Below are 23,418 nucleotides of genomic sequence, written 5' to 3' on the forward strand. Positions count from 1 at the left end.
ACTACCTATTACCCTTTTTTCTGATCAGTTCAAAGTAATACAGTAAATAATTATGGGGCTTTTATTGTTCTTTCGGCTGAACCAGAACTTCAGGGAAGAAAAAAAAAAAATCCAGACTTGCTCAAAACACTTCAAGTGAAGAAAAAAAAAAACTTTTTAGTTTTAATTTCATCTCCTCTTGTAGAGTAATATTTGCTAAATTTTAATGTGAAAATTTTGAAGTGCAAAATGAAAATATATTTTAGCCCTTTTTTGTTGTTACAAAATATTTTTGACTGGAAGTATCCTGTGAAGACAGGCTGAGAGAGTTGAGGGTTGTTAATCTTAGAGAAAAGAGGGCTCCAGGGAGACCTTATAGCAGCTTTCCAGTACATAAATAGGGCAGAAGAAAGCCAGAGGGGGACTTTTCACGTGGGCATGTAGTGATAGGACAAGGGGTAATGGTTTTAAACTGAAAGGTGGTAGACTTTGACTACATATAAGGAAGAACTTCTCTCATGTGAGGGTGGTGAGACATGGGAACAGATTTCCCAGAGAAGCTGTGGCTGCCCCCTCCCTGGAAGCGTTCAAGGCCAGGTTGGACGGGGCTTTGAGCAACCTGGTCTAGTGGAAGGTGTCCCTGCCCATGGCGGGGGGGTGGAGCTAGATGATCTATAAGGTTTCTTCCAACACAAACCATTCTATGATTAATGATACTTCACTAGTTTTGTGGATGATTTTGGCCAGTCTGAGATACCATGTTCTCAGTGAGTAAAATACTTTATGAAATAATTGCATATACTTTTCCATGTTATCTAATTTGCTGTAGAGTATCTTGTAAAGAGTGATATTAAATCAGTTCAAGAACAAGTTAAGAAAACACTTACCTTAAGAGACAGAAGCTAAACTTAACACAAACTTTATTTTATATGCATAATTCCAGCTTTATGCCAAGAGACTAAATATCATAGAGTATATTGCTCTGAAATTTTGGTTTGAAGGGAATAATTTGCACATTACTTGAATTTTGTGGGTTCATCCCAAACAATCAATCACACAGTATTTATATAAAGTTAGGCTTTCTCAGTCTTGAACAGTTGGGACACAAAATTTCAGTCTATTTTTTCCATGTTGCTTTGAAGAGTGCAGTGCTACATCTGGCAAAAGTTTTCATGTTCAATGTAAATTAATGCTATTATAACAAAGGGAATAATGATAGTCTTTTTCACTAAGGATGATTTATAGGTTTCTCAGTTATTTGGAAAATTGAATTGGAGCATACACTACAGAGTTTTCTTTTTTGTGTATCCCAGCTTAAGTGAAAGATGGTAGTCAAAGGCAGACTTCAGATAATTGATTTGTAACTAAGATTTCTAGAGGCAGGATTTTAATGAATTATTAAATTTGCCATCAATTCCAAGAGAGCTTCCATAGCAGAGGAATGACTGGATGTCCATATACATTTATATTTGCCATATACCAGGTGAGCTTTAGCAATCTATTCAAACAGAAAACACTGCATTTCTAAAAATGATATTGCTAAAGAGTTTCAGAGCATTATTGTTAGTAATAAAATACAAATAAATTTTTATTTTTTACTTTTTATTTCTTAGAATAAGCTTGCCAAGAGTTTGAGAGGAATTTAGGGAACTGAAGTGGTATTTGTTTTGCCAATTATTAGGCCTAGCATAAAGGACACAGCCAGCATAAAGATGAACCAATAACTAAATTGTATTTGATACAAAAGGGTCAGTACATGGGTGAGTGCTGGGGCTACAAACAAGCCAGTCAGATTATACATAATTGACATCAACCCCACAGACCCCCAACAACAACACCGCACAACCAACAACAGGTAGAATAAATGGTGAAATGCAGTTTCCCATAGAAAGGACGGGAGACAACCGAGTCAACAAGCCAAACACATCAGACCAAGGAAGCCACACACTGAATCTCTACACAGCCCACGTTTACAAAGGCCAGACCTGACTGGAGCCCAGTCCCAGGGAGGCAGGAGGTCCTTCCCCAACAGGAAACTCTACACAGGGCATCTACCTCACAGACAGACACTGCCCCTGCCTGCAAGGGGTCCCAGCTTTTATCCCTAAGTGGGACACCTGACCTTTGGTTACTTAATGCCGACACCTGGGGCTCCTTTACCTCATGGCTCTCCCTGCCAGGCCGGCCGCACCCTGGAGGGAAGCTTAAAGACAAACTCACCCCCCCCCCCGCCCCTTTGTGAAGGGCTGTGGGAATCAACCATATGTTAACATTAATTTGGGGCTTAGGGTTGAAACCCCAGCATTTCATATTTCATAAAATGAGCTGATTCAAATAAAGGTTTAAAATTAAAACTTCTCACAGGTTCCAGAAAGCATCTCTGCCTGAGCGGGAAACCTAGGTAGTGTCAGAAAAAAATATGATCTCTACTGTGTATGAACTAACTTAAGAGGAGAATGTACAACACCTGCTTGAAGGTAGCAATGGGAGTGAGAAATGCTGATGTCTTTATCAAGCCATAAGGTAATAAGTCTGATCACCACTTTTATTTCATTTCAAGATAGCAAAATAATGCAATTCAGATATGGAAAAGTAAAGTGTATTTACTGTCTAAATTCAAATAAGTAGTCTGTACAATAAACCTCGCTGAATATAAGAAACAAATGCAGAAAAGGGGATACTCTCTTAGGCTAGAAAGCATGAAAAGAAATTGATAAAAAGCCCTGAGTTAGACTAGAATATTAATGAGAGTTTGGTAACTTTCCAAAAGTACATATAGGTTTTTTTCAAGAAACTTGCTGTTCAAAAGTGTAGCTTATTAATTGTATCTGCCATTAACTTCTCCATTGTTGGCTTGGAAACCCTGTTTTCGATAGAAAATGCCATGTGATGGAGCCAATAAAAGAAAATACAGAGTTAGGCCTCCTGTAAAGTTGGATCTTTTCTTTAAATGTCTTGTCTTTTTGAATTTGGTCTCTAGTCCTGGGAAGTGCTCAGAATTAATAAGAATACTGAGACCTGCACTGTACTAAGTATTTTGTGAGACAGTGCAGTGTAGATTTGTAGTTTAGGTGGACATTGTAGAGGCCAGGTTAGGATTACTTTACTCTGTAAAAACCAATCTACTCCAAGATGCCAACTGTTCTCTGAGAAAGAGATTGTATTTTGCACGGTGTCTAGGACAATGGCATCCCATGCTCATTTGGTTCCTTCACAACAAGTATATCAAACACTTGATATCAAATTCAATGACTAAAAGTGACAGACCACTAATTCTGCGGATATTTGGTCTGCAGACAGCACTAGACTGTTTGGAAATCACATACCTTTAAACAAAATTGCCCTTCATGCCACTGACTTTCTAAAGCATTAGAAAGGTTTCAACTTTCTACTTTCATAATTCTGTGCTGCTATGTATGGAAAATTGTCTCTAGGGAGGTAGGGCAAATGTGAAGAAAATTATCTTTTTTCAAATGAGAGAAGGATTTCTGCTATTCAGCTGAACTAAAACAACACTGGCCTTTAAACTGCTTGCTTGTTTAACACAAAATACATACATACAGCTTAATAAAAAAATAAATACATAATAATAAAAACATAATACAAAATAAATACATACAGCAAACAGTAGGAACACATCCTCATATCCGATTGTTAAAACAGATCTATGATGCTTCATCCTTGTTTCTCTTTTCCGTCCTTTAAATTAATTAGAATGTAATTACGTATCTCATCACAGAATCATAGAATGGTTTGGGCTGGAAAGGACCTTAAATATCATCCAGTTCCAACACCCCTGCCATGGGCAGGGACACCTTCCACTAGAGCAGGTTGCTCAAAGCCCCGTCCAACCTGGCCTTGAACACTTCCAGGGAGGGGGCAGCCACAGCTTCTCTGGGTAACCTGTGCCAGTGCCTCACCATCCTCACAGTAAAGAATTCTTCCGTACATCTAATTTAAATCTACTTTCTTTGAGTTTAAAGATAATACCCCTTGCCCTATCACTACACTCCCTGACAGAGTCCCTCCCCATCTTTCCTGTAGCCCCCCCCCGTGAAGTACTGGAAGGCTGCTATAAGGTCTCCCCGGAGCCTTCTCTTGTCCAGGCTAAACAACCCCAACTCTCTCAGCCTGTCCTCATAGGTAAGGTGCTCCAGCCCCCTGGTAATCTTCCTGGCCTCCTCTGGACCTTCTTGAGCAGGTCCATGTCCTTCTTATGTTGGGGGCCCAGACCTGGACACAGTATTTCAGGTGGAGTTTGATAAGAGTGGAGTAGAGGAGCAGAATCACCTCCCTTGGCCTACCGGTCATGTTTCTTCCATGACACTAGCACAGAAAACTACTCTCAGTGGCTCTGAGTGATTTGAATCACTTTAATGCAGAAAATCACTTGCTTGAATTTTAAAGACCTTGCTAACTGTCATATGTGAGGACTTTGTAGTAGATGAGGTGGAAAAGAAGCTGATGGCCCTCGCAAGGAGCTTCTTATACTTCACTGCAGAAAATCCTTTTCATACTACTAGTTACCCATATACAGAGATGCTTATAAGAGCTATTTTTAAAACAAAAGTCTTCCAGGACTTAGCAGTGCTTGCTCTTCCCAGTAGACGAGAACTCACACATAACTACACCCGGAAAACTAGATGGGGAAGATTGTGTCCTTCCCATCAGTAGCTTCTCAGCTGAAGCTAGGGTTGCTTCCTTTCCCCATCTGATTTTCCTTGCTCTTCACAGCCTCTGTGGGTTTGACAAGGGATTTTAGCTGCTCTACCAGCTCAAGAATGTCTCTTTATAATCTGAAGTAAGCAGAGGCTTCCATTTTGCTGAAGAGTTAAGGAAACTATGACCTTGGTTTAGATCAGTGTTGCAACTTTCTTTTTCTCAGTACTTTTGGCCACTATGTGTAGCTATGCTTATAACTAAATTAGTCTGTCACTAAGCATGTGATAATGCATATAGATTTAGTAACACAAATAACATAGTTCAGTCCTGTAATGTATTTTTCTATTATCCTCCTGTTTCTAAAATTACAAAGAAAAACTCATAGGCAGAGGAAAAGGCTGCTTGTTTGATTTCTTTCAAAGGAATTCTAAATTTAATTTATTAAAGAAGAATGAAACGGCATTTTTTAGGAAAACACATAACATGATCTAAGTTTACTTAGATCATGTATCTGACTGAGTTTGAAGACAACTAGAAAAAGAACTCAGAGGTCTTAAAATAAGATGCCAATGAAGTTCTATGTAATATTAGCAGTGATAACAGTTGGAAATTGTTGCCCTTCTCAAAAAGAAATCTAGATCAGACAGTTCTCCCCAGGAAGTAGTTATCTACCATGTTAATTTTCAGTAAATTTTTAAAAGCTTCCCAGGGTGATGAAAAATTAATTTGGTTGTTCGAGGGTTTTTTTACAAGTTTTTAAATTTTTCTCTGATGTTTTTTTACCTAGCCGATTTCTGAAGCCTTCAATTTTTTTCTTTGGATAACTTTTTAGTTATCTGCAGCAATGCACAGTATCTTAAGATGTAGCACACTGACTTATCAGTATATGTTTTTTCAGGTCAACAGTCCCTGGAGGGATTTAAGCTTGTTTTCTGTTTTACTTTACTGGAAAGAAAATGTAACATGCATTTAAATTGTCTTTGTTTCCCTTACTTCCCATGTTTACAATTCTCTGCCTTGTTCTTGCACATCATTATGTGAGGAAGAAATCTCATCTCTGTTGCTCACACAGTGTCACAGTAAAATTCACTCAGGAGTAGGGGCTAACCGCATGAGTCATTTGACATCCTAGTTTACACAGCTTCAGAGACACCATTTCTTACTGAAGAGTGTGCCATACGGCATGTCAGGATCCTTTGGTACTTTCTTTTTCGTATTTGCTTCAGCAAGGGCTGTAGGAATCTTCCTACTGTTCTAACCTCATCTTCCCTGCTTACAACAGCTGTCTATGAAAAGTCTAAGCAAACTAGAACTCACAGACAAGTGAAGATATCCCTAGGTTTTCCTTTACTTTTTTTTTTTTTGTGTGTGTATATAACTGGAAGGTCTTTTTCACCTGTTTCAAATATAAGCTCTTGGATGGACTAAAGTCACCTTTCAATCTATAAACTCCAAGACCTCTTTCTATGATTTCTAGATCCAAGACCAAAATCAAAGGAAAAAAACAACAGTGCAGTGTTTGTTTGGACACAGCAGCCACTAATCTGGCCATTCCTGTTTAACTCTCAGAGGTTTCAGTTAGTTATCTAATCTCCTTTAGATTCAACAAAAATATCTTTATTTTCAGTACAAAGGCAGATGAAATATTACTAACATGTTAAAGGATTTCAGTCTAACTTGAGGCCTCTAAGGATTTTCTTCATTGCTTCCCATGGTGTACTTGTACCCAGAGTTCTCTAGACAAAAGACTGCCTCTTAGTCCTTATCAATCTTTAATTCACTTTCAGGATTTAGACCTCCACCAAGGCTATCTATTCTGTTGAAGAAAAAGCATCTTCTACCCAGGTTAATTTTTCAGACAACCTGCTTTGCACCGTACTGTGACAAGGTGATTCACATGTTACTCTTCTATCATGGCTACCTCCTCTCTCTCCTGTTCTTTTTCTAACAACCTTAGAATATGCAATTTTGAACACCATAAAGGCAAGAGCTACTTCACTTAATTTATTGCACTGCTCTCATATACCCATTCACCCTTTCCTGTTCATTAAAGTCTGATATGACAGAAAATTATCAGCCTCTGTCACAGGCAGCCATAAAATCTGTATGCCAGCAGCAGAGAGAGTAAAAGGATTTGTACTGCGTACTTCTTCATCCTGAAAAGCAAACTCTTTCTGAGTTTAATAAAAATGACCCTTCATCGAGGACTAGAAGTTCTGAGTAATGACCTAGCACAGACCATCTTTGCTATTCAAAAATAAATTGGTTCATGCCCTTGAATTTTCTAAGAAGTCTTTTTCTATAAAAGCTTTGCAATAAAATATTTCTGCTTTCCAGTGGGTCAGTTTCACTATCAATAGTCTTCTAATTCAGACTTTTTGAAGTACCAGAGATCATTGAACACCAGCAGTTGCAGCAGTTGTCACAAGATGAAATGGGGTATTCTTGTTACCATATGTTGATGACGGATGTGAAGATATTGACAAGAAACTAAACAACTGCAGACACTCTGTAGCTCTTCAAAAGTCTAGACATCTTGTATTTTCCTTCTCTGTGCCCAGTTCTTAAGAGAAAACTCTGACAGTTTTGGATTGTTTGTCAGTAAAGATGTTCTTACCTCAAGACAGCACTCACAGGTTTATCCTTTAATCTGCAGTCTTATCCTGATACCACCGCTGGCTAACTTATTCATTTGTCATATGACTCGGTGCATCTACTTTTATGTTTTATACCAGATTATGACTCAAATATTTCTAATTGTTTTTAATTTAATTCCTGTGGAGAAAAACAATTCACAAGGAGGTTAAGCGCTCCTTGCTGAACTGGTAGACTTTGTGCAGGATTTGTCCAGTATCTCTGCTGAAAAACAGAGTGCTTTGAGGGGCTATCAAAATGGATGGAAGTCATGAAAGTCCACTGTGCAACTACACAATTGGAGACTGCCTCTGTTAACAGAGCTGAAGCAGCTTTGGGCTTTCTTGAGGAGTAGCTCCTATCTCTTGCACATAGAATTGCATGGCAGAGCACAGGGCAATACATCATATGGAACTGAGATGGATGTAAGCATTTATATATGTGTGTGAGTGTGTGTGTGTGTGCACAGAACATTCATGAAGGGCTGAAATAATCTGGTTTTCAGTAACTGTATATATATAACCTCCTTCACACACAAATTACGCATCTTGAACAGTGGCTTTAAGCACACAACTCTCTCTGTAAAGGTACTAAAGAAATTATGTCAAAGTAATGGCAATAGCCTAGTAATTTGTGAACTTGTCATATGCACAAAATGCATAATCAGAAAATCAAGGTATAAATGAAACAGTGCTAGGAATTTGGTATAGAAGACTGGCATTTTTATAACCATAGATATTAAACACAAACCAGATGGATGCAAGCATAGGTCCCATAACTAAACCATTGGGAGTGTAAATTTAAAATACTGAATTACTGTGAGAGACTGAAATGTGCTCTTGGGATCATATCTAACCCTTCCCCGACATTGGATCAGGACAATTACTAAATGCTTGGTTGTTTGGAGTTTATTTTGGAGTGAATGAACTGTATTTCTTTAACGTGTTTTTTTTTGCATCAAGTTTCCATGGTTTCTGTAGAACTGGCGTTCCCTCTTATTTTATCAGACATGTTGAGATCTAACTTCATGTCATTGCCCCCCACACACCTGCATTACCAAAGGGTTTTAGCTGCCAGAACTCTGCAAGCCTAAGCCTTTTAGGGTATGTACCATCCAGCACTATAGGATAGTACACGCACACTGGAGACAGGGCCCTGATCACAGCTGCTGGTACGTCCCTTAATTCAGACAACAAATAATCCTGATTTATGGAGGCCAATCAATGGATTTCAAACCTACTAATCTCCTCATCAATGGATTTCAAACCTACTAATCTTTTTGCATGTGTAGCACCAGTCACTTTACAGTATGAGTTAAAGAAGTGGTCATATGACTTTTCCATTGGAATAACAACAGTCACCCGCAGACGTGAACGGACTGGAAGAGAAAACTCAAGTTAGTAACTTTCCATCTCACATTAACTGTAGGTTATACCCCTATTCTAAAGACTTTTCTGAAAAACTGAATTGAAGTGACTTGACGTCATCCAAAACAGCTGCTTTTTTGCCACGATGCAACCTCAGGTTGTCATTAAATGATGACCTGTCAGTTTTTCTGCCTTGGTTCTATACTTCTCATTCAACTGTAATGAGACATACCCTTTTTCAAGCTTTAATGGCTAGACAGCTGGACTGACTAGATCATTTTTCTGCTAGAATAAAATGTTACTGCAACTCTCACACAGAAAAATACTGAATATTATTACGGCAGAAAACTGAATATGATAAGCTGGAAAAGTTAAGAACATTCTAAACTTCAGAATATAAAATGACCACGTGATCTAAAGTGAGAGAAGCAAGGGTATTGTTGAAACTGCTCTGTTTAGGAGCGTACAGAGAGTGAAGAAGAGCATATAGTTAGAAGTATTTCCTCTGCTGTCTTTGTGTACAAAGGTCATGAACAAAGGAAAAGGCCATGTGAAGAGCTTAATTTTTGGCATAGAACAAACCAAGGAAGTCACAAATGCAGGATTATTGTTTTCTAGTTTGCTGATCTGGATGTATGGCAACGTTTAATTTGTAGTTAAGCTTGCATGCCTCTGTCTTTTGGAGAGGTATTTGGAGAGGGATATCAGCACTTAGGAGATTTTGGAGTCATTTGAACAAAGTGCTTCATATTAGTCTGAACAGACAAGCACATAAATCTACAGGCAAGTAAAAGAAGATTGATTATTTGGGAAGTATGGAATGGGGGAGAAAAGACTAGGACAAGGATGGTGATTGTTGCATTGACTGCAAATTAAGGATCTCCATGATCACAACCGTGTTTGACTGAAATAGAAATGAGATCAGATTTAAACATTTTAAGTGCTTAAAGCCTCTGCACTCCTCATGCTATGTTAATGGAAAAGATTCCACTTCTGCACATTTACAGCATCTTCAAGTAAGTGCAAGTGTATCATTTTCCAGCAGAATATACATTTTCGTGTTTTTCATTAGCCAGATTGGCTAAAGATTTTCTCCAGTGTCCTAACAGACACAAGGAAAAGAGGCAAGTTACTGAGACTAATCCTCTCAACACTGAAGCTCCCTGACTTAAAAACTGCTTTCACATCAAACGAAAAAGATTAAAAATAAATTACAAAGATTACAAGACAATCAGCACTCCAAAATAAAAGGCTAGATGAAAATGTATTAGACCAGTTTTCCAGTGACCAGTGTTTTCATCTGCATGTCACAGGTGGGTTGAAAGCTGCTTGGACTGATGGTCTCAAAATGTAGTGAACAATGTACTCAACACTGGGCAACAGTCCAGCTGATAGCTGAGAACAAATGGAGTACCCTGGGGTCTTTGCTGGGAATGATTTAGAGGAATGTTGGCAGACATGAGTATTGGGCCAACAGAAAATTTATGAGGGTGAACAAGAAGTACCAAGCTCTTTGCATGGGATGGAATAGCCACATGCATCCCTACACAACAGGCACTTGACTGCCTGAATAGCAGCTTTGCTGAAAAGGACCACAAAGGTGTTATGCTGAATGTCAACCTGAATATAAGCCAGAAGTGTAATATTGTTGTAAATGGGACAAAGCAGGTGCCCAACTGCTTTAGGAGAAGCACAGCTGACCGATTGAAATAGGTTATTATCCCACTCTACCTGGTATGGGTGAGGCTGTACTTGGAACAGTGTTGAACTTTGGGCCCCTACAGTTCAAAACGTATGTCAAGAAACTGAAGATGGTTCATCAAAGGGCTGTCATGATGGACAGGAACTTAGGTTACATACCCAAGCCACAATCTGTGACTGCTCCTTTTTATATTCCCTGGCATTACCAAGAAGAACTTGGCCCTATAACCTTTGTACCTTCTCTTTCATTAGTTATTAGATTAGATTCATCTGTTATTATATCACCCCTTAGCCTACTTCTCAACAACCTTTACCAGTCCAGCTCCCTCTGCTTCTCTTGCAGTGCATGTAACCAAGTCTTGGGGGATTCAGACTAGGAAAAACTTTTTAACTAGAAAAACAACGCAGAACAAGAACAGGTGTCCTGGTTCAGCTAGGATAGGGTTAAGTTTCCCCAGCAGAGATGGGGAAGGGATCTCCAGCCAGGTTATTCATACCATGCTGACGTCAGGTCTGGCGCAGCAGCACGGGAAGCTTTTTCCTTTGTGGCTTTGGTCGTGGGAAGCACGGGGCTGTCTGTATCGATTGCAGTATTTCTCTGTATATCTATTGTCTTGTTTACTGTTATTGCTGCTTATTGTTGTTATCATTTCTACTGTTGTTGTTCAGATTGTTATTTATCACACTGTTGTATTTAATTTCTTCTCGTTTTAACACGGGGTTTGTGCCCTACTTGTGTCTGAGGGTGGGGGAGGGACAACGGCAATGTGGTCTCCAGTCCCGGCAGGGCTTAAAACCATCACAGCCTTTTTGGCGCACCAACGTGGGGCACAAGAGGGTTGAAATAAGAATCAAAAAGGGACAGACCCTGACCAGAGTGTGTTGGAGCAATCTGTTGGGTGTAATTTTTCTGTTTGTATTTGTACTGTTTGATAAGAAAATGTTTGCAATGCTGGCCCATTTTCTTGTATGGTGGGGCTGGATTATTCCTTATATCCACTGTGTGTTTCCAGTGCTGGTGTTTGTTGTCGGTGGAAAATGTATAAAGGGGCTTGGTTTGTTATACTGGCTATTGACTGCTTATAACGTGTTTGTATCGCTGTGTGTGGGGGCGGGCCGGTACCTGTTTGCTGCCTGGGCTTTTGTTAGGGGTCTCACCCCCTCTATGGGTGAGCCAGGGGAAGAGATCCTCTCGGGTTTTGAGAGTTTCAATTATCCTTGGAGCCTGCAGGCCAGTGTGATTGTGTCACAATGCTTTCTGAATGCCTGTCAGATCTTGTTTTGGGCCATGCGGCACTTCCCTAACAATAGCAGCACCCGGAAACCTGCCCCGAGGTCAGATAATAGTGAGTGGCAAGGGGTGTGGGAAAAGATGGGCAAAGGCCTGAGTCGGTGGGCACCCCCAATGCTTTGGAATTTCACTCCCAAACAAATGCAGAGCCCTGATAAACTGATGGAGTGCTTAGAAAGGGTGTGTTAAGAAGCTGGCAAAACCCAGGAGACACAACTCGCTGCAATGTGTTGGGGACTTGCCCATGCCTACCATGTCCTCTTTAATACCACCCGCTGCCCTCAGTGGGGAGAAAGGGCTACAGAATCTGAGAATGAACTTACTTGTACAGCAGCTGGGCCGGGGGAACAGGCAAAACCAGTCTCAGTCGCCTCCACCAGCACAGCGACTGAGCCAGAGAGCCAGCCAGTGTCGGTATCAGTCGCCCCGATACAGAAAACAAAATATACCAGAAAGTCGGTTCGCAAAGTGGGGGATGGGGATGAGCCAGGCCCAGCTTGGGAACAGGAGGAAGGGCCAGTGGTGATCATCCGATCTCTATCCCTGACTGAGCTGCGACATATGCGGAGAGATTTCGGCCGCCTGAGAGGCGAGCAGATTTGCACCTGGCTGCTCCGATGCTGGGACAATGGAGCCAGTGCTTTTGAGATGGAGGGGAGAGAGGCCAAGCAGCTGGGATCTTTGGCCAAGGACGCTGGCATTGATAGGGAAATAGGGAAACAGACTCAAACCCTCAGCATTTGGAAGCGACTCCTGCTCAGTGTAAGGGAGAGGCAGCCCTACAAGGATGATATCCTATGTCAGCTAAGCAAATGGACCAACATTGAGAAGGGAATTCAGAATCTCAGGGAACTGGCTGTGTTTGAGATGATCTATGGTGATCTGAATGATGAGCAGTCACCCATGGACCCAGATCAGGCCCCTTGCACACACCTGATGTGGCAAAAGTTCCTGAAGAGTGCACCAGAAGCGCACTCAAAAGCATTGGCAATAGTGTCCTGGTGGACAGACACCCACACTCTAACAGTGGATGGAGTGGTTGGCAAGCTCCGGCAATGTGAGGGAAATCTCCCTTCACCTCAACATTCCTGGGTCTCAGCTGTGGAGGAACTGTCTCAGAGGGTCCAGAAAATGGAAGAGGACATGTCCTACATTCCACCTGCACAGGCTGATGTCTCAGCCATTAGAAGTAAACGTTTCCCCACCCAAGAGAAAGGCAGCAGAAGGTACACACCACGAGGCACCCTGTGGTTTTTCCTCCGTGACCATGGAGAAAACATGAGGAGGTGGGACGGACAGCCCACTGCCGCCCTAGCTGCACAAGTAGAGCAGCTGAAAGGGAAGACCATCACGAAAGGGGAGTCCTCCAAGAGGAGCGCAGCTCCAGTGTCCAGTCAGAAATCCCCCAGACAGAATAGAATGGCCAATGTCATGTCTGACCCTCTTGAGGGGACCAATAAATCATTCTTACAAGAAGTGAATGATGATGAGCAGGATTAGAGGGGCCCTGCCTCGAGCCAGGTGGAGGAAAGGGATAATCGGATTTACTGGACAGTGTGGATCCGATGGCCTGGCACATCAGACCCACAAGGGTATAAGGCTTTGGTGGACACTGGCGCTCAGTGCACCCTGATGCCATCGAGCTACAGTGGGGTTGAATCCATCTGCATCTCCGGAGTGACAGGGGGATCCCAACAGCTGACCCTACTGGAAGCTGAAGTGAGCCTGACTGGGAGGGACTGGCATAAGCACCCCATTGTGACTGGCCCAGATGCCCCGTGCATCCTGGGCACAGACTATCTCAGGAGAGGGAACTTCAAAGACCCAAAAGGGTACCGGTGGGCTTTTGGTGTAGCTGCCCTGGAGGAGGTTGAACAGTTGTCCACCTTGCCCGGCCTCTCAGAGGATCCCTCAGTGGTGGGGCGGCTTAAGGTTGAGGAGCAGCGAGTGCCAATTGCTACCAGGACGGTGCACCGGCGGCAGTACCGCACCAACCGAGATTCCCTGGTCCCCATCCATCAGCTGATCCGCCAACTAGAAAGCCAGAAGGTGATCAGCAAAACTCACTCACCCTTCAACAGTCCTATATGGCCAGTGAGAAAGCCTAATGGCGAATGGAGGCTAACTGTGGACTATCGTGGCCTGAATGAAGTTATGCCAGCGATGAGTGCTGCAGTGCCGGACATGCTAGAGCTCCAGTATGAACTGGAGTCGAAGGCAGCCAAGTGGTACGCCACAGTTGACATTGCTAACGCATTCTCCATTCCAATAGCGCCAGAGTGCAGGCCACAGTTTGCGTTCACTTGGAGGGGCATTCAGTACACCTGGAATCGATTGCCCCAGGGGTGGAACCACAGCTCCACCATTTGCCATGGACTGGTCCATACTGCACTGGAGAAAGGTGGGGCTCCAGAACACCTGCAGTACATTGCTTTGTTGTATGGGGGAACACAGCTGAGGAAGTCTTTGAGAAAGGGAAGAAGATAATTGAAATCCTCCTGAAGGCCGGCTTTGCCATTAAGCAAAAGAAAGTTAAAGAGCCTGCAAGGGAAATTAAATTCCTAGGAATAAAATGGCAAGATGGGCGTCGCTACATCCCAATGGAGGTGATAAACAAGATAACAGCCATGGCCCCACCAACCTCTAAAAAGGAGACTCAGTCTTTCCTGGGCGCTGTGGGGTTCTGGAGGATGCACATCCCGAACTACAGCCTGATTGTGAGCCCTCTCTACCATGTAACCCGTAAGAAGAACGATTTTGAATGGGGCCCTAAGAAATAACAATCCTTTGAACAAATTAAGCGGGAGATTGCCCAAGCAGTAGCCCTCGGGCCAGTCTGGGAAGGGCAGGAGGTTAAGAACATGCTCTACACCGCAGCTGGGGAAAATGGCCCTACCTGGAGCCTCTGGCAGAGAGCACCTGGGGGAGCCTGAGGCCGACCTCTGGGCTTTTGGAGCCGGGGATACAAAGGCTCTGAAGCTAATTATACACCAACTGAGAAGGAGATACTGGCAGCGTACGAAGGAGTTTGGGCTGCCTCGGAAGTGATCGGCACTGAAACACAGCTCCTCCTGGCACCCCGACTGCCGGTGCTGGGGTGAATGTTCAAAGGAAAGGCCTCCTCCACGCATCATGCAACTGATGCCACGTGGAGTAAATGATAACACAACGGGCTCGAATAGGGAACCCCAGCCGCCCAGGGATATTAGAGGTGAACACTAACTGGCCAGAGAGCAAAGATTCCGGGATGTCACCAGAGCAGGAGGTGACACGTGCTAAGGAGGCCCCACCATATAACGAGCTGCCGGATGAGGAGAAGCGATATGCCCTGTTCACTGATGGGTCTTGTCGCATTGTGGGAAAACATCAACGGTGGAAGGCTGCTGTATGGAGTCCCACACGACGGGTCACTGAAGCTGCTGAGGGACAGGGTGAATTGAGCCAGTTTGCAGAGGTGAAAGCCGTCCAGCTTGCTTTGGATATTGCTGAGCAGGAAAAGTGGCTGAGGCTCTACCTCCACACTGACTCGTGGGCAGTGGCAAATACCCTGTGGAAATGGCTGCAGCAGTGGAAGCAGAACAACTGGCAACGTAAGGGTAAAACCGTCTGGGCTGCTGAAGTATGGCAGGACATTGCAGCCCGTGTGGAAAACCTCGTTGTGAAGGTGCGCCATGTGGATGCCCATGTACCCAAGAGTCGGGCCACTGACAAACATCGACACATCCAGCAGGCAGACCAAGCTGCTAAGATTAGAGTGGCTCAGGTGGACTTGGACTGGCAGCACAAAGGTGAACTGTTCATAGCCCGGTGGGCCCACGAGACCTCGGGCCACCAAGGTAGAGATGCAACATACAGGTGGGCTCGAGATCAAGGGGTGGACCTCACTATTGACACCATTGCAGAGATCATCCACGGATGTGAGACGTGTGCTGCAATCAAACATGCCAAGCGGGTGAAGCCCCAGCGAAATGGAGAGTGATGGCTGAAATATAGATATGGAGAGGCCTGGCAGATCGACTACATCACACTGCCACAGACCCGCCACAGGAAACGCCACATGCTCACGATGGTGGAAGTAACCACTGGATGGCTGGAAAATTACCCAGCACCCCACGCCACCACCCGGAACACCATCCTGGGCCTTGAAACCCAAGTCCTGTGGTGACACGGCACCCCAGAGAGAATTGAGTCAGACAACGGGACCCACTTCCGAAACAACCTCATAAATGCCTGGGCGGAAGAACACGGCATCGAGTGGGTCTACCATACCCCCTACCACGCACCAGCCTCTGGGAAGATCGAGCGCTACAATGGACTGTTAAAAACCACGTTGAAAGCACTGGGAGGTGGGACCTTCAAAGACTGGGACATGCATCTAGCAAAGGTCACCTGGCTAGTCAACACAAGAGGGTCTGCCAGTCGAGCTGGCCCGGCTCAGTCAAAACCTCCACATGCTGTAGATGGGGATAAAGTCCCTGTGGTGCGCATGAGGAATATATTGGGAAAAATGGTCTGGTTTAGTTCTGCGACAGGCAAAGGTAAATGCAAACCCATCCACGGGACTGCTTTTGCCCAAGGACCTGGGTGTACCTGGTGGGTGATGCAGGACAATGGAGAAGTCCAATGTGTATCACAGGGGTCTTGATTCTGGGTGAGAACATGCCGTGAATTATGCTGTGCCTTTGTAAATTGTTATTTGGTTATTGTTAACTGCTAAATGGCAGCTGGACATGACACAGATGGTATAGAATAAAGGGGTGGACTATGTCCTGGTTCAGCTAGGATAGGGTTAAGTTTCCCCAGCAGGTGGAAGGGATCTCCAGCCAGGTTATTCATACCATGTCCAGCAAGGCAGCGTACGGGAAGCTTTTTCCTTTGTGGCTTTAGTCGGGGAAGCAGGTGCCCAGGCTGGCTGTATTCACTGCGGTATTTCTCTGTATATCTTTTATCTTGTTTACTGTTATTAGTGTTTATTGTTGTTATCATTGCTACTGTTGTTGTTCAGATTGTTATTTATCACACTGTTGTATTAAACCTCTTTTTATTTCAGCCCCAGGGTTTGTGCCTCACTTCCAGCCTGACTGGCTGAGGGTGGGGGAGGGGCAATGGCAACATCATCTCTGGTCCCAGCAGGGCCTAAACCAATACAACAGGTTATCCAGGCAGACTATAGGATCTCCATTCTTGCAAGTTTTCAAGGCTTGGCTAGACAAAGCCACAGCTGATCTAATCCATTGTTGGTGGCAATCCCATTCAAAGCAGAAGCTGAATGAGATGACTTCCAGAAGCCCTGTCCCTATTTCTGTGATTCTGAATAGAAACTTGACTACACAGTTTATTCTTGATTGACTAAGACTCCCACTGATATGTTACTACTTCTTTGAACTTGTTTGTACAAGCACAAAGAATAATCATTTACTTGGTCTACAATCTTTTTTTTTTTGTTAAAGTTACATTACACAGATCTCTCAAGTTCTATACTGCAGAACTAGTCACCTTCTACCATGTGGATTTTCTTTGCTACCTGCAACAGACATCATCACCTTTACTTCAGTCAAACCCAGTGCCAGTTCTCCTCTGTATTCCTACGTATCTTGGGGTAGCATCTGAAGTTTATGATAGTCAGGTCTGCGTTAATATGTCTCTTCATGTTTATATCAGACTTGCTTCAAGGACCAACTTAAAAAAACTACCAGTCCAAATACAGGAACAAACAAGTGTCTCCATATTGCTCATATGTTGATTTACTGGAGCTAGAAAGAATCAAAGAAATGAATCTTCCAATGACATCTGTGAGTAGGATGGACATTGCATTATTTGACCATTTTTGGTGAGTATTCCGATTGTTAGGCAAAATTTGTCTTTGCTAAAGATATCATGCAGGTTAAAATCTCATAGAAGCTTACAAAGTTTAATTGCCTGGTTCCTTTCATATTTCAAAATCAGCATGCTAAAATATTGTCTTCTTACTGTGTTATGGATCTCATATTTTGATTGCACTGAAACACTGGATTTGAGAGCATGTATCAAAAGCTTTCAATCATGCTTCTGCATGAAAATGCAGCAGCATGCTTTACACAGTACTGGCATACTTGGACAACTCTAAGGGACTGATTAAGTGTTAATCTGCTTCTTTGGCTCCTCTTTCTACCCAGCTTCCCACAACCCCTCTTCTCTTTCCACTGACAGCTGTTGAAGTGGTAAATATCATCTCTGTGCTTGACCAACACAGACATGGGATTCAAAGACATCTCAGTCTGCATTTGAGCAAGGGAGTGCCTGTGCTAACTTCTACCTTTCCTTTTCTCCCATAGTGGGCCTATACAGCCTGCTCATGACTTTTCCTGTATCATTATTGAGCTTTTATCTGCTTATTATTGATTCCACTGAACACTTTCTTCTGACTTTCAAAAGCACCTGTCAGAGGATAATTCATTCCTTCAAAATGTTGGAGGCTGTAATCCTATCTGGAAGGTGGGCATAGGGGAGTATCTGGAAACAGAGCATAGTACACATGGGAATTGTGTAGGAGGAAGTCTGTTTTGCCAATTATTAGGCCTAGCATAAAGGACACAGCCAGCATAAAGATGAACCAATAACCAAATTGTATTTGATACAAAAGGGTCAGTACATGGGTGAGTGCTGGGGCTACAAACAAGCCAGTCAGATTATACATAATCAACATCAATCCCACTGACCCCCAACAACAACACCGCACAACCAACAACAGGTGGAATAAATGGTGACATGCAGTTTCCCATAGAAGGGACAGGAGACAACTGAGTCAACAAGCCAAACACATCAGACCAAGGAAGCCACACACTGAATCTCTACACAGCCCACGTTTACAAAGGCCAGACCTGACTGGAGCCCAGTCCCAGGGAGGCAGGAGGTCTTTCCCCAACAGGAAACTCTGCACAGGGCACCCACCTCACAGACAGACAGTACCTCTGCCTGCAAGGGGTCCCAGCTTTTATCCCTAAGTGGGACACCTGACCTTTGGTTACTTAATGCCGACACCTGGGGCTCCTTTACCTCATGGCTCTCCCTGCCAGGCCGGCCGCACCCTGGAGGGAAGCCTAAAGGTAAACACACACTCCCTTTGTGAAGGGCTGTGGGAATCACCCACATGTCAACCTCAATTTGGGGCTTGGGGTTGAAACCCCAGCATTTCAAAGTCTTAATATGGACATTTTAAAAGACAGATCAAAATAATATTTGCTATCATATGATTCCTCATTATGTTAAAAGGGGAGGCTGGTATCACATCTTCATTGATGTTTTATTTCTCTTAAGAGCTGGAGCTCATATTAGTATATCATTGTTATAGGTTCATAGTTTCCTGCAGCCATGGCTGTTTTTCCGTGGTGCTGAAAAGCATGCCAGCCACTTTTGAAAGAAATACTACCTCAGCTTTGGTTTTTAAAATCTAAGAAACAGTTTAGTCAATCTATATTAGGCAATAGTTCTGTTATCTGTGATATAAAAAATTGAAATACTGACATATTTTCAGGCATGAGAGAGCTAGGATCCTTTGAATGATTTTAACATTATATGGTTTGGCTTTTGTTAAATGAGAGCCAGAGGCGTCTTCTACTGCAGAAGTATTTACATACATCTTCTCTCATTTAAAAAAGTGCTCATATAACTTGTTTTACCTTCTAGTCAGAGCACACTAACTGAGTTGCTAAGCTACCATAAATCTACTGCTTCCAGTCATGTACCCTCATCCCACAAATATGAATGGCTAACACACCAAAACAACTTTGCCCCAAGAATGCAGAGCATAAGTAGAAATTTTGAGGTCCGTGATGGCTGTGGGTGGGATAGAAGTGTCCTTTTTTTTTCTTTTGTTATAACCAATGTTGCATTTTTCTAACCACATCCAAAGAAAAATAAAGCATGGAACATTATCTGGATAGCTTCTGGGTAAAGAAAGATAGTAAATGGAAAGATAAATGGGAATGAGAACAGAGATAATGTGGAGAGAAAGAGAGGATCCAGAAGAGGGATGGATAGACAGACAGACAGCTGGAACAAATGGGGCAGTATCCTCTGGAGGTATCTCCTCTCTGCTCTTGCCAGCCTCTCCTGCTCTAGTTCCACCTAAGTAGGGGAAGGGGAGAGAGCCTGTGCCATGGGCACTTACAGTGTGAAGGGGGGTGATGAAGAAAGGGATGCTGAGTGGCTGTTTCCCTAAGATGACTTGAAGATTATGCATTTCTGGCTGCAGGTGTAGAAAAATACCTTGTCTGGAGAGATGCTGCTCTCCCACATCAGTCTTTATATAAATTTTCTCACTGCTCTCACACTGTAGCTATGTCCTTAAGGGTTAAGTATGCAAGTCCTGTCTATGGCAGGAGCTAGTGTATAATGGCCCAAGGATCAGTAACTACATAATAAATCTTTTTTAATCCTGGCTTGCATTATGTCTTGATAGGAAAGTAAATCTCACACTCTCGGCAGCAAGCTATTCTTTCATTGCAAGGATGCTGCTAGCGAATGTTTTCCAAACTGATATATGTGGGATTTCCTGTGCCGCAAGTTATTTTGTTTGTCTTGGATGTTTATGTTTCAGCTTTATGAAGCAATCTGTCTGGGGAAAGGCCCAGAAATAATTGGCTGAGGTTCTTCTTCTGATATAGGTCTTCATAACAAACATTGATCTTCATAGCAAATCCAAGTGTGACAGTAAAATCATGCTTCAACCTGGTGCTGGGATGTTGAATAAAGATAGTTATTATGTGGTGCTTCCACATGCATGCTATATTCCTATATCTCTTTATAGCTGTTTATTTTAAAAACAGCTAGTGCATAGAAGATGAAAAAAGTTTGAGAGGTTGAAGAAAATAGAGTCTTGCATTAGGTACAGACCCCTCCATAACCTTCCTGGTAGTTGATTGGAAATACTCATTCAAACAACTTCCTTGGAAACGTTATTCTCAGGTGTAGTAACTGACTTTTCTATAGCTTCCATAGCTTGAAAATCCACTTATACTTTAGATTTTGTTCAGTATATTTGTTTTTCAATCCTCAATTGCAAAGCCTGAAGAGGAAACAGCAAAACAACTTTTGTCCCTGTCTCTTCATACTGACATTCTTTTCCTCCTTCTTCTCAAGAGCTTTCCCTGGCAGCCTGCACACAAGGTGACTTTCAGCTTATGCCAGGTAAGCATAGGGACATCCCTCCGGATGGACTTTTAGATTTAATGATATCTTTGTGTCATTACCATTGTATGAGCCCCATTTCCTACAGGTTGCAACATTATCTACTGTTGCTTTATCTATTCTAAATACTGATTTTTCTTTTTCTGCCCAACATCCTAATTAAAGGTGACAGGGCTTCTGCAATAAACTCTATCCTCTTTTCCTTCCTGGAAATAAGACAATGAAGAAAACGATTACCTGGGAAAAACTGCTTTCTTTAGGACAATTTATTAAGCCATTTACGACTTTGGTTTCTTGTTCTGGTTTTGATCCTTAGATGATCTCCATTTCTTAAAAATTCTAAGAAGTTTAGAGAGTATAACGCAAACTTGCAACAACAACTCTTGCAAATGGACAACTAAGGCATTGAGAAGTTAACAATGCAAAGGAGATCTGGGAGAGAGAACCAAGAGGAAATAAGTATTGTCTTGCTTCCTTGTCCTTTCTTATTTTGCCAAATATACAAAGCAGAAAAACTTTGTGCCACAGAAGGGACAAGATTAAATCACAGTCTGAAAAATAAAAAGCCATCAGTTCAGCTGCAGGAATTCTGTAAGATTGCTAGGATAGTTCTGTAGGATTGCTAATTAAAAATCAGTATTAAAATACTATTCTGAGAGGTTAAAGAAGGGAAACAAATCTCTGGTAGTCCATCTGCTTTCCTGTAGCTACTGGTAGCTCATGCTGCATCTGAATCTACTGTGCCGTGTGATGTTTCAGAGGCTCAGAATCAGCAGCTCCTCGACTTTCTGCGGCTCCCGAGCCCCATTGGCTGGAAGGCAAAGCAGAGGCGGAGAGTGCCCTGATTATTTTTCTCCTCCACACACCATAAAACAGGCAGCCGGCATGCACTGTCTGACAGCAAGACCGGTGCTTGCAGTTTGAAATTAGTTTCTGCTCTGCAGCAGTCACTTGGGCATTTTATGTTTGCCTCTCTTAATGGAAGGGAACAAAAAAGACTTGCAGCATGCCAGTGAACTAAAGAGGAACTGACCATAGGGGAGAATCTGATGCAAACTTACAGACTGTTGGGACTCTGTGACATAGATCACCAAGGTAAATGTGATGATGATCAGAAACTGCATCTGTGAGAGAGTAAACCAGTATTTCTGAGTTTGAAACCTTATTTTGTAACAGCAGTCAAAGTGTTCTGAACTGCTGCCTGCCTCGGTGCTGGCTTATTTTTCTTCCCAAGCTGAAAAGCCAAAGAAGGTTTTCAAAGGAATACAAAAGGAACAGGAGTTTTAAAAGCAAGAAGCTGAAAGGGAATCTCCATAAGATGAATTTTACCCAGCACCGTGGGACACTCCAGCCTCTCCATTTCTGGAACCACAGCTACGGACTGCACGGAGGTGCCGGTGAGCCCAATGCGAAGGGCCACTCCTCGGGAGGATGCTACGAGCAACTCTTTGTATCCCCTGAAGTGTTTGTGACTCTGGGCATTATCAGCTTGCTGGAGAACGTCTTGGTCATTGTGGCGATAGCCAAGAACAAGAACCTCCATTCGCCCATGTACTTCTTCATCTGTAGCTTGGCAGTGGCTGACATGCTAGTGAGTGTATCTAATGGATCAGAAACTATTGTCATCACGCTGCTAAACAATACAGACACAGACGCACAGAGCTTTACCATAAACATTGACAATGTCATTGACTCAGTGATTTGCAGTTCCTTGCTTGCATCAATTTGCAGTCTCCTCTCAATAGCAGTGGACAGGTACTTTACTATCTTTTACGCCCTCCAGTACCATAATATCATGACGGTGAAGCGCGTAGGGGTCATCATCACATGCATCTGGGCTGCTTGCACAGTCTCAGGCATTTTGTTCATCATTTACTCTGACAGCAGTGTTGTCATCATCTGCCTTATTAGCATGTTCTTCACTATGCTCATTCTCATGGCATCCCTCTATGTCCACATGTTTATGATGGCTCGGATGCATATCAAAAAGATCGCTGTTCTTCCAGGGACTGGCCCTATTCGCCAAGGGGCCAACATGAAAGGGGCCATCACTCTCACCATCCTGATTGGAGTTTTTGTTGTGTGCTGGGCTCCATTTTTCCTGCACCTGATTTTCTACATCTCCTGCCCCTACAACCCCTACTGTGTGTGCTTCATGTCCCACTTTAACTTCTACCTCATCCTCATCATGTGCAATTCCATCATTGATCCACTTATCTATGCATTCCGGAGTCAGGAGCTCAGGAAAACATTCAAGGAGATTATATGCTGCTGTAGCCTGAGAGGGCTTTGTGATTTGCCTGGGAAGTATTAAACCAAGTGGATACGTTATGTGTACAAAACATGCAGCACAGACTTCCAAGCCTTCAGATACAATTTCTCAGCAGAATTTGGTTTAAATCTTTAAGAGTGAGCATCTCTTTCTGTCTCCCCTCCCTTGTATCACATTCACATGTAATTCGTATTTCTGTATAATGTTTGTGATATCTACAGTTGTTTGTAATTCATTTGGCTGGAAAGAGAAGTAGCACTCCATACCAGTTTGTAAGGAAACAAATAAATGTAATGATGGATGTGAAATACTAACAAACATAAGCAGCTGTATGTTCCAACTGC

At 42.9% G+C, this 23,418-nt stretch overlaps 1 protein-coding gene across 1 annotated transcript; it reads left to right on the forward strand.

Moving 5' to 3' along the window:
* Window positions 1-22,120: 22,120 nt before the first annotated feature.
* On the forward strand, window positions 22,121-23,116 carry MC4R (melanocortin 4 receptor). The gene has a single exon (XM_074897862.1). The coding sequence runs from the start codon at window positions 22,121-22,123 to the stop codon at window positions 23,114-23,116; it is 996 nt and encodes a 331-aa protein (XP_074753963.1).
* Window positions 23,117-23,418: the final 302 nt, after the last annotated feature.

The sequence above is a fragment of the Athene noctua genome, chromosome 2 (genome assembly GCF_965140245.1).
Source record: "Athene noctua chromosome 2, bAthNoc1.hap1.1, whole genome shotgun sequence".
NCBI classification, from domain to species: Eukaryota; Metazoa; Chordata; class Aves; order Strigiformes; family Strigidae; genus Athene; species Athene noctua.

Coding starts and splice junctions, on each gene's coding strand:
- MC4R (XM_074897862.1), top strand. CDS start 22,121: ATGAATTTTACCCAGCACCGTGGGACACTCCAGCCTCTCCATTTCTGG.